The sequence below is a fragment of the Anabrus simplex genome, chromosome 7 (genome assembly GCF_040414725.1).
Source record: "Anabrus simplex isolate iqAnaSimp1 chromosome 7, ASM4041472v1, whole genome shotgun sequence".
NCBI classification, from domain to species: domain Eukaryota; kingdom Metazoa; phylum Arthropoda; class Insecta; order Orthoptera; family Tettigoniidae; genus Anabrus; species Anabrus simplex.
Genome location: NC_090271.1, coordinates 335,263,465 through 335,278,820, shown reverse-complemented (window position 1 = coordinate 335,278,820; position 15,356 = coordinate 335,263,465). Strand labels below are relative to the sequence as shown.

The following is a 15,356-nucleotide window of genomic DNA, read 5'->3' as shown; positions in this document are numbered from 1 at the left end:
CCTCTCTAATGCCTTAATTTTTTCTTGATTTATTCTTTTTTATTTTATTACTCTGTATAATAATTTCTGATTTCCTCGACTATCTTGCTTAATTTTGTTGGTAAACTCTCCCCAACATTTCTCCTTTTCTTCCCTGATACACCTCTTTACTTGTAGTTTCAATCTTTTGTATTCCACATGTAACATTTCTATCTTATTCTCATCCGTCTGATACATTTTTTGCTTTTCCTTATCCATTTCTTCCTTCACCTTGTTCCTTTCTTTATTTTTTATTTTGTCTGTCCACCACCATGTCTCCTTTCCCTTACCTCAATTGCTGCTTCCACAAATGTCTGTCTTAAATGGTCCCACTCTTCTTCTCCACTTCGTATTTCCGTGTTACGCAACTTTCTTTTCCCTACAATCTTGGAATGAGTATGGTATGAAAATTAGCCTCTCGAAGACTAAATTGATGTCAGTAGGTAAGAAATTCAACAGAAGTGAATGTGAGATTGGCTATACCAAGCTGGAACAGGTAATAATTTCAAGTATTTAGGCTGTGTTTTCTCCCAGGATGGCAATATAGAAAATGAGATTGAATCAAGGTGTAGTAAAGCTAATACAGTGAGCTCGCAGTTCCAATCAACAGTATTCTGTAAGAAGGAAGTCAGCTCCCAGATTAAACTATCTTTACATCAGTCTGCTTTCAGACCAACTTTGCTTTACGGGAGCGAAAGCTGGGTGGACTCAGGATATCTTATTCATAAGTTAGAAGTAACAGACATGAAAGTAGCGAGAATGATTGCTGGTACAAACCGGTAGGAACAATGGTAGGAGGGTACTCTGAATGCGAAGATAAAGGCTAAGTTAGGAATGAACTCTACGGATGAAGCTGTATGCATAAACCGGGTTTGATGTAGATGCTGATTCCCATAGGGAACCTAAAATATTTGTCCTGAATGAGTAAATTTATAATACCAATATAATGGTCCGTTATTGGATATTATAAATTTTCCAGCTAACTCATTCTTGGTTGCCTGCATTTCGCCCTCGTGTGCTAAGTTAGGCTCGTCAGTTGGGACTTAGCACACCACCCAAGACGCAAGGCTAGTGCATACCATGGAGGCCACTGCATAGGCTACTTGAAGCCACCAGCAGTGCCAATGCACTATGAGAGCTATGTCTCAATTCCAAAAATTGATGCCTGCCTGGGGATCAAATGATGTAGATGTTGATTCCCATAGGGAACCTAAAATATTTGTCCTGAATGAGTAAATTTATAATACCAATATAATGGTCCGTTATTGGACATTATAAATTTTCCAGCTAACTCATTCTTGGTTGCCTGCGTTTCGCCCTAGCCTTGCGTCTTGGGTGGTGTGCTAAGTCCCAACTGACGAGCCTAACTTCAAATCAAATCAAATCAAAATCTTTTTATTTGCAAATGAGGTGTCTACCTCGGTGGCAAATGGTACACTAAAATACATTATTGACAAGCACTAAATATTAAATTAACAAGAGAAGAAAATTTTCCTATAATACAATATTATACACTTTACACTAACAATGTTTTCTATTAAACACACAGCTCATCCTTAATAAATTTATACTGTTTACAAAATTCTACTTATATTATCTCCTGTACTACTTACAAATATAGTCAACTGATATACAGTATGTGGAATTACTTCAAATGATACTAGACAACTGGTATAAGATTAATATTTACATTGCATTTATTTATTTACTATTTTCTTTTTTTTTCTTTTTTACCCGTTCTGGATCCTAAGTAGCATAACGACCTGCTGCATCTTATCCAGAGCCCCTTTTGCCACTACTTTTCAGAGTTCTGAAGGGCCTTCACAGCTACCGTAGCAGTCCCAGGGCCCTCGAAGTCCCCACTGTACTTCACCCCTACAGGCAGTCCCCTACTTTGGCTGTCCAAACTCCTTAGACCAGGGGATGGAATTAATTTATTCACACACATTTCTTTATTTACAATAACCTGCACTGGTCGAATGCCCTCTAACACTTCATTTATTTTCTCTGTTGCTGTTTATTCTCTTCTTGAATATCTGTACAGATTTTGGAAAAGGATCAAACACTACCCCTGGTAAACTGTTCCACTCCTTCACACCCTTCCCAATGAATGAAAATTTACCCCAATCGCTTCTGCGAAAATTCCTTCTAATTTTATATTTGTGGTCAGTCCTGCCGATATAATTATTTTCCAACTGAAGCCTCTCACGGATATCTCCCCATGCTTCTTTTCTTGTATAGGCTCTATATAATCCTATAAGTCTAGTTTTCTCCCTTCTCTTACTTAAAGTTTCCCACCCAAGTTCCTTTAACATTTCTGATACACTACTCTTTCTCCTGAAATCCCCTGTTACAAATCTTGCTGCTTTCCTCTGCACACTATCTATTTCTTTTATTAGGTATTCTTGGTGAGGATCCCAAACACTGTTTGCATATTCCAATAATGGACAAACCATACTCAAGTAACTTTTTTCTTTTAATTCTTTGTTGCATCCTTTAAGTAGCCTCATTATGACATGTAACGATCTGTATGCTTTCCCAACAATGTCATCAACATGACCCTTCCAGAGCATATTACTTTCAAATCTCACACCTAAGTATTTGCACTTAGCACACGAGGGCGAAACGCAGGCAACCAAGAATGAGTTAGCTGGAAAATTTATAATGTCCAATAACGGACCATTATATTGGTATTATAAATTTACTCATTCAGGACAAATATTTTAGGTTCCCTATGGGAATCAACATCAACATCATTTGATCCCCAGGCAGGCATCAATTTTTGGAATTGAGACATAGCTCTCATAGTGCATTGGCACTGTTGGTGGCTTCAAGTAGCCTATGCAGTGGCCTCCACGGTATGCACTAGCCTTGCGTCTTGGGTGGTGTGCTAAGTCCCAACCGACGAGCCTAACTTAGCACACGAGGGCGAAACGCAGGCAACCAAGTATGAGTTAGCTGGAAAATTTATAATGTCCAATAACGGACCATTATATTGGTATTATAAACTGGGTTTGGCGGTGGTGTCATGTGAGGTGGAGGAGGATAGGTTACCTAGGAGAATAATAGATTCCGTTATAGAGGGTAAGAGAAGTAGAGGAAGACCAAGACAATGATGGTTAGACTCAGTTTCTAACGATTTAAAGATAAAAGGTACAGAACTAAAGGAGGCCACAGCACTAGTTGCAAATAGAAGATTGTGGCGACGTTTAGTAAATTCACAGAGGCTTGCAGACTGAACGCTGAAAGGCATAATGGTCTATAATGATAATGTATGTATGCACATAAATACATAAATAATGTTACATTATTACTATGTCTTAAGTGAGACATGTTTCGTCTATTTTTTAGGCACCTTCAACCGCTATTCCTAATATCCCAGATCAGAAATTGCTAGGATTCTAGGCTTTGTTTAAGATAAAATTCCCTAAAACGTGTGAAATGAAAGGCTTAAATAAGACCCGCACCCAAATTTTAGAAGCGATATTTTCAACAACAAAAAAAGTGCAGGTAGTATTCGGGATCCGATGTCTATTATTAATAATCTATGGCCTCAGCTGATACATGACCTGTTGAGTTCACAATAAATAAATGTGCAGACATTCTGATCTGACATCTGGGATCCAGAGACTGACACTCACTCACTCACTGATCCACAGAGGAAGCTACAGTTTATGATGAAAATGTATGGTGAAAAGTATAAAGAAGAGTTCAACTCCACGCTGCTTATTTCATTACAGGAGTGAAATTCAATTATTGAAATATATGTATGATCACTTACAACAGAAAGAAATACTGAACAAAAGATGCAGTAATGTAAAATAATTATAAGCAGTAGTAAAGTAATGATTCTTACTGTCCCTCCTTGAAATATTCCTTAAGAGTGTTACTGAAACGTTTGGAGAACTTGACAAATTCTCGCTTTCGCTGCTCTAGAGCTTGCTTTCCTGTTGATCCAGGGATGAAACCTGCTACCTCATTAACAGCATCCAATAACTTCTTAATAGCACTAGCAATTTCTCTGGAAAACAAAAAGAAAAAAAATGTACTCATAATGTTAATTCACCGTTATACTTCAACAACAAACTTTTTAAAAAATCCATAATAATAAAAGGAAGTGTTTGTCTGTCTGAGTGCATGTGTGTGCAATGCCCAGCCAAATCTATGGCATGCAGAGATCTGAAATTTTGAACATGGGTAGATGGAAGAGGGTCTGAATGCATCTCAAAGCCGGATTTTTCATTTTTGCTTTATTTGGCGAATTATGAATGAAAAACCGTCTGAAAAGGTGTGCACAGATTCACTGTCGCCAGGCAACGTAGATAAGATAGGTAATACAAGACAAGGAGCCATTTTAAGTCCATATCCGGAAATGTTCATCTGTGTATGTGTATAATGCCCAGGCAAATCTACGGCACGCAGAGATCTGAAATTTTTAAAATAGGCGTACTGTTCAATGGATATAAATACAGGTAAAGACCTGTTTTCATTAATTATTTATATTACCTTTAATCGTTTTAATAATTCATGTATTTATTAACTTATTTCTTATTTACCCGATATTGTTAGGGAACACAAGGATTTCATTATACCAGCAATAAAATGTGAACCCTGTTTCCTTTCAAGTACCTTGATCTTATATTTTATTCAGAGGAAACATATAATACAGAGAAACAAGAAACAGTAAACAGAGTGAGCTGGCTGTGAGGTTAGTGGGTTAGAACTCCACTGAGGCAGCCCTGAAGATGGTTTTCTATGGTTTACCATCTTCACACCGGGAAAATGCTGGGGTTATACCTTAATTAAGGCCACAGCCACATCCTTTGAATTCCTAGCCTTTTCGTATCCCATCGTTGCCATAAGACCTATCTGTGTCGGTGCGACGTAAAGCCAATTTTGTACATTTAAATAAAGAATAATAGTAACAGATATAATCAGTCAAGGTGCCATTTTAAGTCAATGGCATAGGAAGCTATTTTTGTTCAGTCTGTGATATCCGAAATTGTTTGTATGTGTGATGTCCAGCCAAATCTACAGGATGCAGAGATCTCAAATTTTTAAATAACAAAGAATGTCATCTGAAATACAATTTTTAAACATTTGATACATGAGAAAATATTCCAAAGGATTATGACAATTTTCCCTCTTTAGAGCAAAGAAGAAATCAGTGTTTATTAATGTTTAAAGAACAGAACTACAACTAATACAAAAATGACATACTTTATAGTTTCCAAAAATGTTTTCCGATCTGTTATTTCATCTGGTATTCGACTCAGTATCTTCTTCAATGCTGCAGACTTCTTATTTAATTCCTGAAAGGCATCTTCAGAACGGCTTAGACGGTACTCCACAACTGTAGACATATAAGCAATGTACAGTAGTAAACATTTCTAATAATTATAATACAAGACTGCAGAGTCATAAAACTTACAAAATCTTTCAAAACATGTACATCATTCAAAACAAAATATAGTGTAGGCCAACCAAAACCAAAAAGACCCTCACAGATATGTCAATTACACTAGTCAGCAATGACTGACGATTTCAATGTAACATTCATATGTATTTCTCTTTAGTCTTTTCTATGTTGAATAGATAAATGTCTTCACTTCACAGTTTTATAAAATCATAACTATGATCTTTAAACACATACACTATTAATCCTATAGCATCATTACTGCAAATGAGACTAAACAGACTGAGAACCTAACTTCCTTATTTAGTTCTTCTGAGACATTGAAAGTTAATCTTGCAAGACTTTTACAACACAGCACATCATAACCAAATGGACTGTATCGCGATTGACCTATCAATGGCATATGATAGAGTAGATCAAGGATGACTACTGGCAAAAATGAGTGCAATTGGCTAGACAAAAGAATGACTGAATGGATAGCTATATTTCTAGAAAATAAAGCTCATAGTATTAGAGTAGCTGAAGCATTATCTGATCCTGTAATCATTAAGAGGGCAATTCCTCAAAGCAGTATTTTTGGAGCTTTGTGTTTTCTTATATATAATGTGTATATGTGTGGGGGGGAGTGTGTGTGAGCAAAGAACTGGAATCAGAGATAAGGCTGTTTGCAGATGTAATTATGTAAATATTGGTATTAAAAGTTATAAATATTATAAATTTACTCATTTGGAATAAATATTTCAGGTTCCTATGGGAATCTACCTCTTTATCATCTGATGGTCTCGCATAGTGCATTGGCACTGCTGGTGGCTCAAAGTAGCCTATGCAGTGGCCTCTACGGTATGCATTAGCTATGCATCTTGGTGGGTGTGCTATTTACCAACTGATGAGCCCAACTTAGCACATTGGGGCGAAATGCTGGCAACCAGGATTGATTTTTTTTTGCTTAACGTCGCACCGACACAGATAGGTCTTATGGCGACGACGGGAATGGAAAGGGCTAGGAGTGGGAAGGAAGCAGCCATAGCATTAATTAAGGTACAGCCCTAGCATTTGCCTGGTGTGAAAATGGGAAACCACGGAAAACCATTTTCAGGGCTGCCGACATTAGGGTTCGAACCTACTATCTCCCGAATACTGGATACTGGCCACACTTAAGCGACTGCAGCTATCAAGCTCGGTGGCAACCAGGATTGAGTTAGCAGGAAAAATTTATAAGGAGATATGAATACTTACCGCAAATCGTGTTAACGCTGGACAGAAAAGTGACCCATGATATGAGGGAAAACAACAGGAAAAAAAGCAGGGATATTCTTAAACTAAAACGTAAAAGAACCGATGAAGAGTGTCTAAGAGTTTGAGAAATTTGAGCACAGTTTTCACTGAAAATCGAATGAATATTCTTCTGTATGAAAAGAAGAAAGTTAAATGGACAGAGAACAATGAAATATATTTGGCATATTCCCTGAGATAACATTGTTGGTCATAATGAACATTCCTTAATGTTATTTGCTTTACATCCCGCTATTACTCGCGCAACTTACAGTGATTTTGGTGTTACGGGTGTGAGGAGTAAGGAGGGAGCTCTCCCGGTTCTGGCAATACTGCCAACTGAATGAAAATGAAATCTGAATTGAATCGATAATATGATCAATCGATATGAATTTTCTAAACCTTTATTATCTTAAGCCAACAACTGTGTCACACACACATTATATAACATTTCTCGATGCAAATCTTGTTCCTAGCATGAATTCTATAGTTTGGCTTTGCTGTGTAAACAACAACAGTACCAGTGCGTAAACTGCACGCCAGATGTCTCCCAGCAATGCATAAGCGATTCATAGTTTGTGTTTCAAAGCTTGCCAATATGAATCTCGAAGACAACCAAGGTCTACTGATTCAGCACTAGGGAGCCCTTGTAACACTAAAAGTTGTGCAAGCAATGGTTTTCAGAGAGATCCTAACCCACATATATCACATCTTAAGGCTTGTGCATCATATCAAGCACGATTAGTATTTATGCAGACTAAGTCCAAATACTGAATTTTCTTTATCACAATTCTGAGGGGTAATGTCTACAAAGAAGAAACCAGTAAAAAATGCAAATATGTGTTTAGTTCACACCAAACATGACAAGAAGCCAACAACCATTGTTCCATTTGTAACAAATTTTACAGTGACAGTTCGTAGATAGGAATGCGCGACGTAACCAGCCCTTTCTATTTATTTATTCGTGTCAGAGGTACCAATGTATAAGAAATCAATTCAAATACAATTCAAAAATATTAAATAATAAAAATATGAAGTATGTTAATCACTATGAACAAATTAATTGTAAAAAAATAAAAAAGGAGAAAGGAAGTATTACATGAAAATATCTACACTATATATACATTATTTACACAAGCTGTGACCAGTATTTGGCTACATTGATGGCATTGTTTCCAGCCAGAGCCAATTCCAACCCTGTACATGAATCTGGGCATAGACGACAGTGCAAGAGGTGCGTAGAAGTCTGTTCCTCTCCACATTCGCATAATGAGTCCCCACCATGCACGATGCCCCATTTCACAAGATTGTCCTTAGATCTTGCAACGCCGGTCCGCAGTCCGTTTAATGACCGCCATATACACCATCCCTCTTCGTGACCAGGTGGCAACTTCTCTTCAATTTCAACACGTTCCGGATGATCTGGGTACCTTTGTTTCCATAGCTTAACCCTGGCCCTTTTTGGGTCAGAATCAAGTGGAGCAGAAGACTGTAGAAAACTCTTCCTTGATTTCAGTCGAGCTGGTGGTGGCTGATGTTCATGAAGGGGGTGGGCTGAGCTGCTGCAAACCTTTTGTCTCTCGATATTAGCGGCCACCTCCCGTCTAATATCAGCTTAGACATGACTACTAACGGTATAAGTTCACTAACAGTCCTGAAAGATTTAATAGCATTATACCAAAAAATGATTCTAATCTGACTTTGTATTGCTTGTAGAGATGTGTTCATTACGAATGTCAAGACCTAGCAACCCACCCCTAAGTTTATTTCCTTTTATAACATGATATAATGCCTTTGCTCCCGAGATGTAGGTTTGCAGTGCACTATGTCTTCTGGTATGGGCTAGAATAAATGTGTTACCTTCATTTACGTGCCTCAGTCTCACCCTTGGCTTTGACAATATGAAAGTGACCGAGGTATGAGTAATACTAGTAATACCATTCCTTATACAGCGAGTCCCTGTATGAATGGTGTGAAAATATTGTTCATAAGGTCAGTTAGTGCATGAATTTCAGTGGGCTGGGCAGAGTGATGTGCAATAGCAGATTCTGGCTTGGTGAGGAAAACTACGGGAAACTACCTCACTCCTCATTTCCCTGGTAAGCCTCTTCAGTGATGCCCAGGCTACCTATGACAGCTGTTGGCGGAACCGTGGAGGATCAAACCAGTCTTCGGGCTGAATACCTACCATAGAACATGATATAATGAATCACACATTTTCTATACTTTGAGGCTAATAACACTTTTTCTTTTCTATTTACTTTACGTCACACCAACACATATAGGTCTTATGGCGACGATGGGATGGAAAGGCCTAGGAATGGGAAGGAAGCGGTCGTGGCCTTAATTAAGGTACAGCCCCAGCATTTGCCTGGTGTGAAAATGGGAAACCACGGAAAACCATCTTCAGGGCTGCCGTCAGTGGGATTCGAACCCACTATCTCCCAGATGCAAGCTCACAGCTGCACACTCCTAACCGCACAGCCAACTTGCCCGGTAATAACAACACTATCATTGGCTGAAATATCATTCACTATGTCATTCCTAGAAATCAACAAATACACATTTCTTAAGCAACCACCACACAATAAAAGTTCCTAAATAGGATGGGCCAAAGCCGCCGATTCACTACCTTCGAAAGGCTCTCTGCTGAACACCCTTAACATGTTGGACCAATGGGTGTTGGTCACTAACTAAAATATGTGCAGACCAGTAAAGAAAATTACAAGTAATAAATCTCATTGTATTGGACATCAGATTATGAACATTAAAATAATAATAGTTAACACCACTTTTCCAAGACTTAACTTTCCTTATATTTAGGAAATAAACATTACAACAGGCGTTGTAAGATGGGACATGTTTCACTTAACCGCCGTAAGCATCATCAGCCGAAAATAAATCTTAGCCCCCCGAACCTAGTGTCCTTAAAATATATGGTACCCTAAGAAACAACATTTACATTTAGAAAATCAAATAGGCTTAAGACTAGAGTGAAAAAAAAAAAAAAAACATAAAATATTACAACATGGCTAAGAGAAAAACACACAATCGTGTTGAAACAGAGGATAAAAACAGAAAGTACAATACAGAGCTGGTAGAGAAATAATTAAAATCATTAGGGTAATTAGGGTATCATTGCTACCAGTCTGTCAGTTAGAATGTTCAAACATAAAACAAGAGTGAAATTATATAAGTGTTCATCATGGCTAAGTGAGAAAGAAAGAAAGAAAAAAAAACACGTAATCGTGTTGCCAGAGGTTGAAAACATATAAGATGTCAAGTGCATGAACTGAAATCTGAAAAATGGAAAAAGATGTACTCGAGCCTTGAAAATAGGGTGTTCAAAATGGGAGTCTAAGATAGCTTACCTCTTATGTTGGATGAGTGTTGACCGGCGACTTAGCCGTTCAAGAGGGGTCTGTTAGAACTTTTTTTTTTTTTTTTTTTGCCGTGGCCTTAAGGTTTTTGCCTGCTGTGAAAATGGGAAACCACGGAAAACCATCTTCAGGGCTGCCGATAGTGGGATTCGAACCTACTATCTCCCGGATGCAAGCTCACAGCCGCGTGCCTCTACGCGTACGGCCAACTCGCCCGGTCTCTGTTAGAACTAGATACTTGGAACATTATAATGCCTTGAAGCGTAAAAAGTACTCTGCCATGAGCAACCACGAGGGATTCCGGCCACAAATATTCTACAATTGATCAGGACCTCCACATTATAAAATATGTAAATAAAAGCAGCTTAATGACTGGATTGGAAAATACATACATTTTCTTGGATCAACATTTTAATAATAATAATAATAATAATAATAATAATAATAATAATAATAATAATAATAATAATAATTTGAATGATGTCCAAGAGAACAACAGCCCATTAATTGAACAAGTCCCCAAGTTACTCACTACTTTTAATATAAATCATAACAATTTCAAAAAAATCTTCAATTATAAACCTTTAAATACCCCTCCGGTCGTCATAACAGATTCCACCTTACCTCCTCCCCATAATACAACTCCGCCGCCAGCTTCCAGCACTCTCATTGTTGCGCCTACCCCTCCCGTCCCAACTTACTCTCCGCCGAAGCAAGCACACAGATACAACACACGCAGCAATGGGCATACGTTTAACGGAACCCCTCGAACGGCTAAGTCTCCGGTCGACGCTCATCCAACATAAGAGCTAAGCTATCTTAGACTCCCATTTTGAACACCGTATTTTCAAGGCCCATCTTTTTCCTTTTTCCATTTTTCAGATTTCAGTTCACGCACTTGACATCTTATTTTTTCCGTTTCGATCTAGAACTCCCAGTAAAAATGAACCAGCTTCAGGCGTGATCAATTCCTGTTTGAAGTGTTACTACTCATTGTCTGCTACAATATGTGATTTCTCTTGCCCGTCTCACGTATCTACACAAGAGTGTGATTTAATTATTTCTTCATTCAAAAGAATATAATCATCATTTTTTGTCATGATGAACATTCTGGTGATAACGGGCTCAACATCGGCAGTCTAGATAACTACGCAAGTTTTTCATTATATTAATAATTGTATATATTTTATTTTTGTCATTACTGTTTCATGTTATCACTAATCTCTCTATCATTGACAAGTTTACGCTATGTAAACAATACTGTATATATATAAGCTTGTTTTTAAGTGATTTGATAGAATCTGAAGATGTTCTTGTAGAACGAAACATGTCATTTTTGTATGTTAGTGTGTATTTTACAGGTATGTTTATAGTGATATAATTTACATTGTATTTGATGTGTGTTTGACAGACTGAAAAGCCTTTTTTACATTTAACTAAGTCAACACTGGAAAACATGGCTTCATTTTTTTCCCATCTTACAACGCCTGTTGTAATGTCTATTTCCTAAATATAAGGAAAGTTAAGTATTGGAAAGGTGGTTTTAACTATTATTCTTATTTTAATGTTCATAAACAATAAAGAAAATCTGTAAAGATAACAATGGTGAATACTACCCTGCCCACAACCATGGTTCTGCGGCTGTGCAGTTGGCAACAGTTCAATGCAAACACTGCAGATGAAGCAACTAAAAAATAAATAAGGCAGTCATGTCGCAGCTAGATGTGTGCTCACTGCAGGTATAACAGTAGAAATTCAATAAGACTTACATTACTTTTATAGCATGATAAGAATGTAATATGTTAGAAATCTTAAGTGGAATACCTTGTAGAGGAGAGATGTGTTCACTGCGACAGCCAAGAACCCACCGCCATCCCCCAGAAATATTTATGCTTTTATAACTGAATGCAATTTATCACATGCCATTGTCCATCGCCTAACTACGTACCATCTTGATTAATAAATTTCATTTTATTCCGTATTGACAGAAAAGTTCCACCTAATCAATACACATTTATTATAACATATATAACAGGACCGGTTTTGACCTCTTACAAGGTCATCTTCAGCCTCATTAGAATCTTACATTATTTGCATCTTTTATATTCTGCCTCACCAATTAAAATAATAGACCCTAAAATTTAAAATCATTGTAGTTGTGCTTATGCTTCGCTTAAGAATGTTTAAATTCTATAGCTTATCTATAAACAGTTGAATGTATGAACAATTTAAAATGCTCAAAATACATGATAAAATATGACACAATATACATAAGCCTATATTTTGTTATGAAATTAGCAAACAAGTATAACTGAATGAGTTCGTCATGCATACAAAGAGTATGCTTGAACTCAGCTTTGTGATAGTTGCGATAGGCGTTGTGCCTTGTCATTTAAAAAAGTGTGTTGTATTAACACATAGATGTTTGGGTCTTGTATGAGATATGCTTAGTTGGCACATATATAGTAGTTAATATTATGTTCGTATTGACACTAATTATTACAGATGATATGAAATATGTGTTGAACTATTTGTTAAAATTATACAAACCATTAAAACATTAAAAAACATAGTAAAATGCACTTGAAATGCAAATGTCTGAAGACAGTCTAAAGTAACACATCAGTATGTTCTTGCGTTGTTTTTACAGAACATGTCATATGAGGGTTATCAGCTTGAGTTCGAGACATTATGCCAATACGCTTAGTAAATGGTTCAATCACTTCTTCTTAATATTCTAATTGCGTTGATCATGCAAAATTTGAGAGTAAATGTGTTGAGTTGATATTGCTGATACTCTGATGATCGTTAAATGCAGTTCACTTTGAGTGTTCACTTTCAATGTTAAGGTGGCTCTTTCCCTTCTTATGAATGTTGGTAAGTATTGCTGTTGCATGGTTGCGAAGCATGTAGCTCGGCTGTCGGGCGCGAATTAACTACGTACCAGCATTTCCATTGGGTGAGACACAACTGGATATGATGTCACTCCCAGGAATGAAGTAAAATGAATTCCGTTACCACCCGTGCAAAATAAATACACCAATGAAGGTGTAACGTGGGGTACTAGAGGCCTAGGGCCGCTTTGCGGCTTCTAACCTGGGGGCTTGCGCCTCCAGACCCCCTTTGCTTGATCCAGACCAATGGCTTTGTCACTAACCTACCCTAACGTATCCAGACCAATACCGTACGAGTTTCGTAAATTCAAAAGTAGCGCCGATGCTCTAGGACTAGTTCTTTCGATGAAGAGTTGGCAACCCTGTCCACCGCACGATCATGACCATCGCGAGAAGTGAGCAAGAGAGAAACAAATGACAGTGCTATTACGCCTAGACGCATGCGCTAACAACTAGGTATTAACTTTCTAGGTCTTAGAGTGAACTGATACCCTTCTAACTGTAAAAGGCTAATAAGTTTCAATTAACCAGATTCATTCATTTACACATTAAACAATATATAGGCTACATTCAAGTGAATCTGTATTGCTTTTAAATTGTAAAGTAAATGCAAGACGACCACTGAGCAGATGAACATGAGCTATTATTCACGGTGGATGGTAACATTATAACCTTTCATAAAAAACTGCAGGTCTTTTTTTTTTTTTGCTATGGGCTTTACGTCGCACCGACACAGATAGGTCTTATGGCGACGATGGGATAGGAAAGACCTAGGAGTTGGAAGGAAGCGGCCGTGGCCTTAATTAAGGTACAGCCCCAGCATTTGCCTGGTGTGAAAATGGGAAACCACGGAAAACCATCTTCAGGGCTGCCGATAGTGGGATTCGAACCCTACTATCTCCTCTACGCGCACGGCCAACTCGCCTGGTAAAACTGCAGGTCTACCTGTGTATCTCTTTTTTTACTCTGCATTGACATAATGTGCAATGACAGCAATTCTATTTACAGCAAAATATTGAAAGTCAAAATCTCTCCAATACAAATTGCAGGTGAGAAACTGCAGAAACTACTATTCCCAAGCAAAAGGCCATCGTGACAGAAGTGCATTCAGGGGCTTACCTTTTAGAATTTTCCATACATTAGAATAGTGTCTTTAGAGAAATTAATTCTTGGTGGCCATGTCTAGTACTGATGATATTATATTCCGCTACGTTATATACGCAAGAAATCACACAGGTAAGACAAATGAACAGACTTAATTTTAGAAAAATGAGGATGATACTTACCGTCTGTGTCCGAAGTAGTACCTTGAAGTCGAAGGACACTCTCATTCATATTAATACTCAAATCTCCTCGTCTCAGTATTCCAACTACAAGATCGTAGGTAAACCCTGGATGTACAGCTTCAGCTTTCGAAAGGGCAGCTCGTAGAGTTTGTGAGGCAGCCACATCTCTACGTTCCAACTACAGCAGAAAGAGAGAGAGAAAATAAAAGTATGTATTAGTTATCCCCAACATACAAAACATACCTATGAATTTACTCCGTCTACTCCTTACTTGGGACAAGATGGGGCGTATTAACACAGGAAGAACAAGTGAAGTAACTGGTGTCTCGTCTCCCATTGTCATCCTTCCAAAAAATCTTCTGTTAAGACTTTGTACTCCGACCAGGTATAAAATATTAACTCTTACATAAAAGATTTCACAAATCTCAGTGTTTATCAAAACCCTCCAACTTGTCACTTGTCACCCGTTCACGGTAGATATCGAGAACAGAGATCTATTATCGACAGCAATATATCGCAAAATTCGATTATGTCGAAATTATACATTGACATGAATATTTCCGTCAAGTACACAAGAGACAATACGCGACAGAGGATCAAGATGGCAGTGACGTAAATGATGTTCGCGTGTAATATTGTCGCTTGGAACTATTGAATAATCGGTCATTCTAAGCTAAAATTTACCGTCTGAAGCACCAGAGTGAAGTTGCTAAGTACTTTTGAAGTGAGTGTGGTTTTAAATGTGCATTGTCGAGATTAGTGTTCATTAAAGGATCAATCTCATACCTATAACCTCATCTTGTTAGCTAACCGATAATGACCGCCTCTGTTGATGGAGGTCGGCAAGATTTTTCTAACTCAACGAATCCAAATAATGAAAATCAGCAAGTCTCAAGTAACCTCATGAATCGACAGGATAAAGAAAGCATAATTCCCACCCGTACCGGTGAACCAGGTAACCTCATGACAACTTTTATTACTGTTCCTAACACACGTAATCAATCTCCTAACAATCCAAGGTTAAGTTACTCTGAAGCAATGCAATCCTATCCTACCAAAGATCAAGCAATTGTTATTGAATCATGCGATG

At 37.7% G+C, this 15,356-nt stretch overlaps 1 protein-coding gene across 1 annotated transcript in view; it reads right to left on the bottom strand.

Annotated features, from left to right (window-relative positions):
- Nucleotides 1–14,732, bottom strand: part of Ccm3 (programmed cell death protein 10 Ccm3) — a 57,076-nt gene extending 42,344 nt beyond the window's left edge. The window contains exons 1-4 of the mRNA XM_067151804.2: nt 14,538–14,732; nt 14,267–14,444; nt 5,239–5,371; nt 3,875–4,039 (exon numbers count right to left, since the gene is read on the bottom strand). Coding sequence (XP_067007905.1) covers nt 3,875–4,039; nt 5,239–5,371; nt 14,267–14,444; nt 14,538–14,609 — 548 coding nt within the window. The 5' untranslated portion in view covers nt 14,610–14,732. The remainder of the gene's footprint in view (nt 1–3,874; nt 4,040–5,238; nt 5,372–14,266; nt 14,445–14,537) is intronic.
- Between the last annotated feature and the right edge of the window lie 624 nt (nt 14,733–15,356).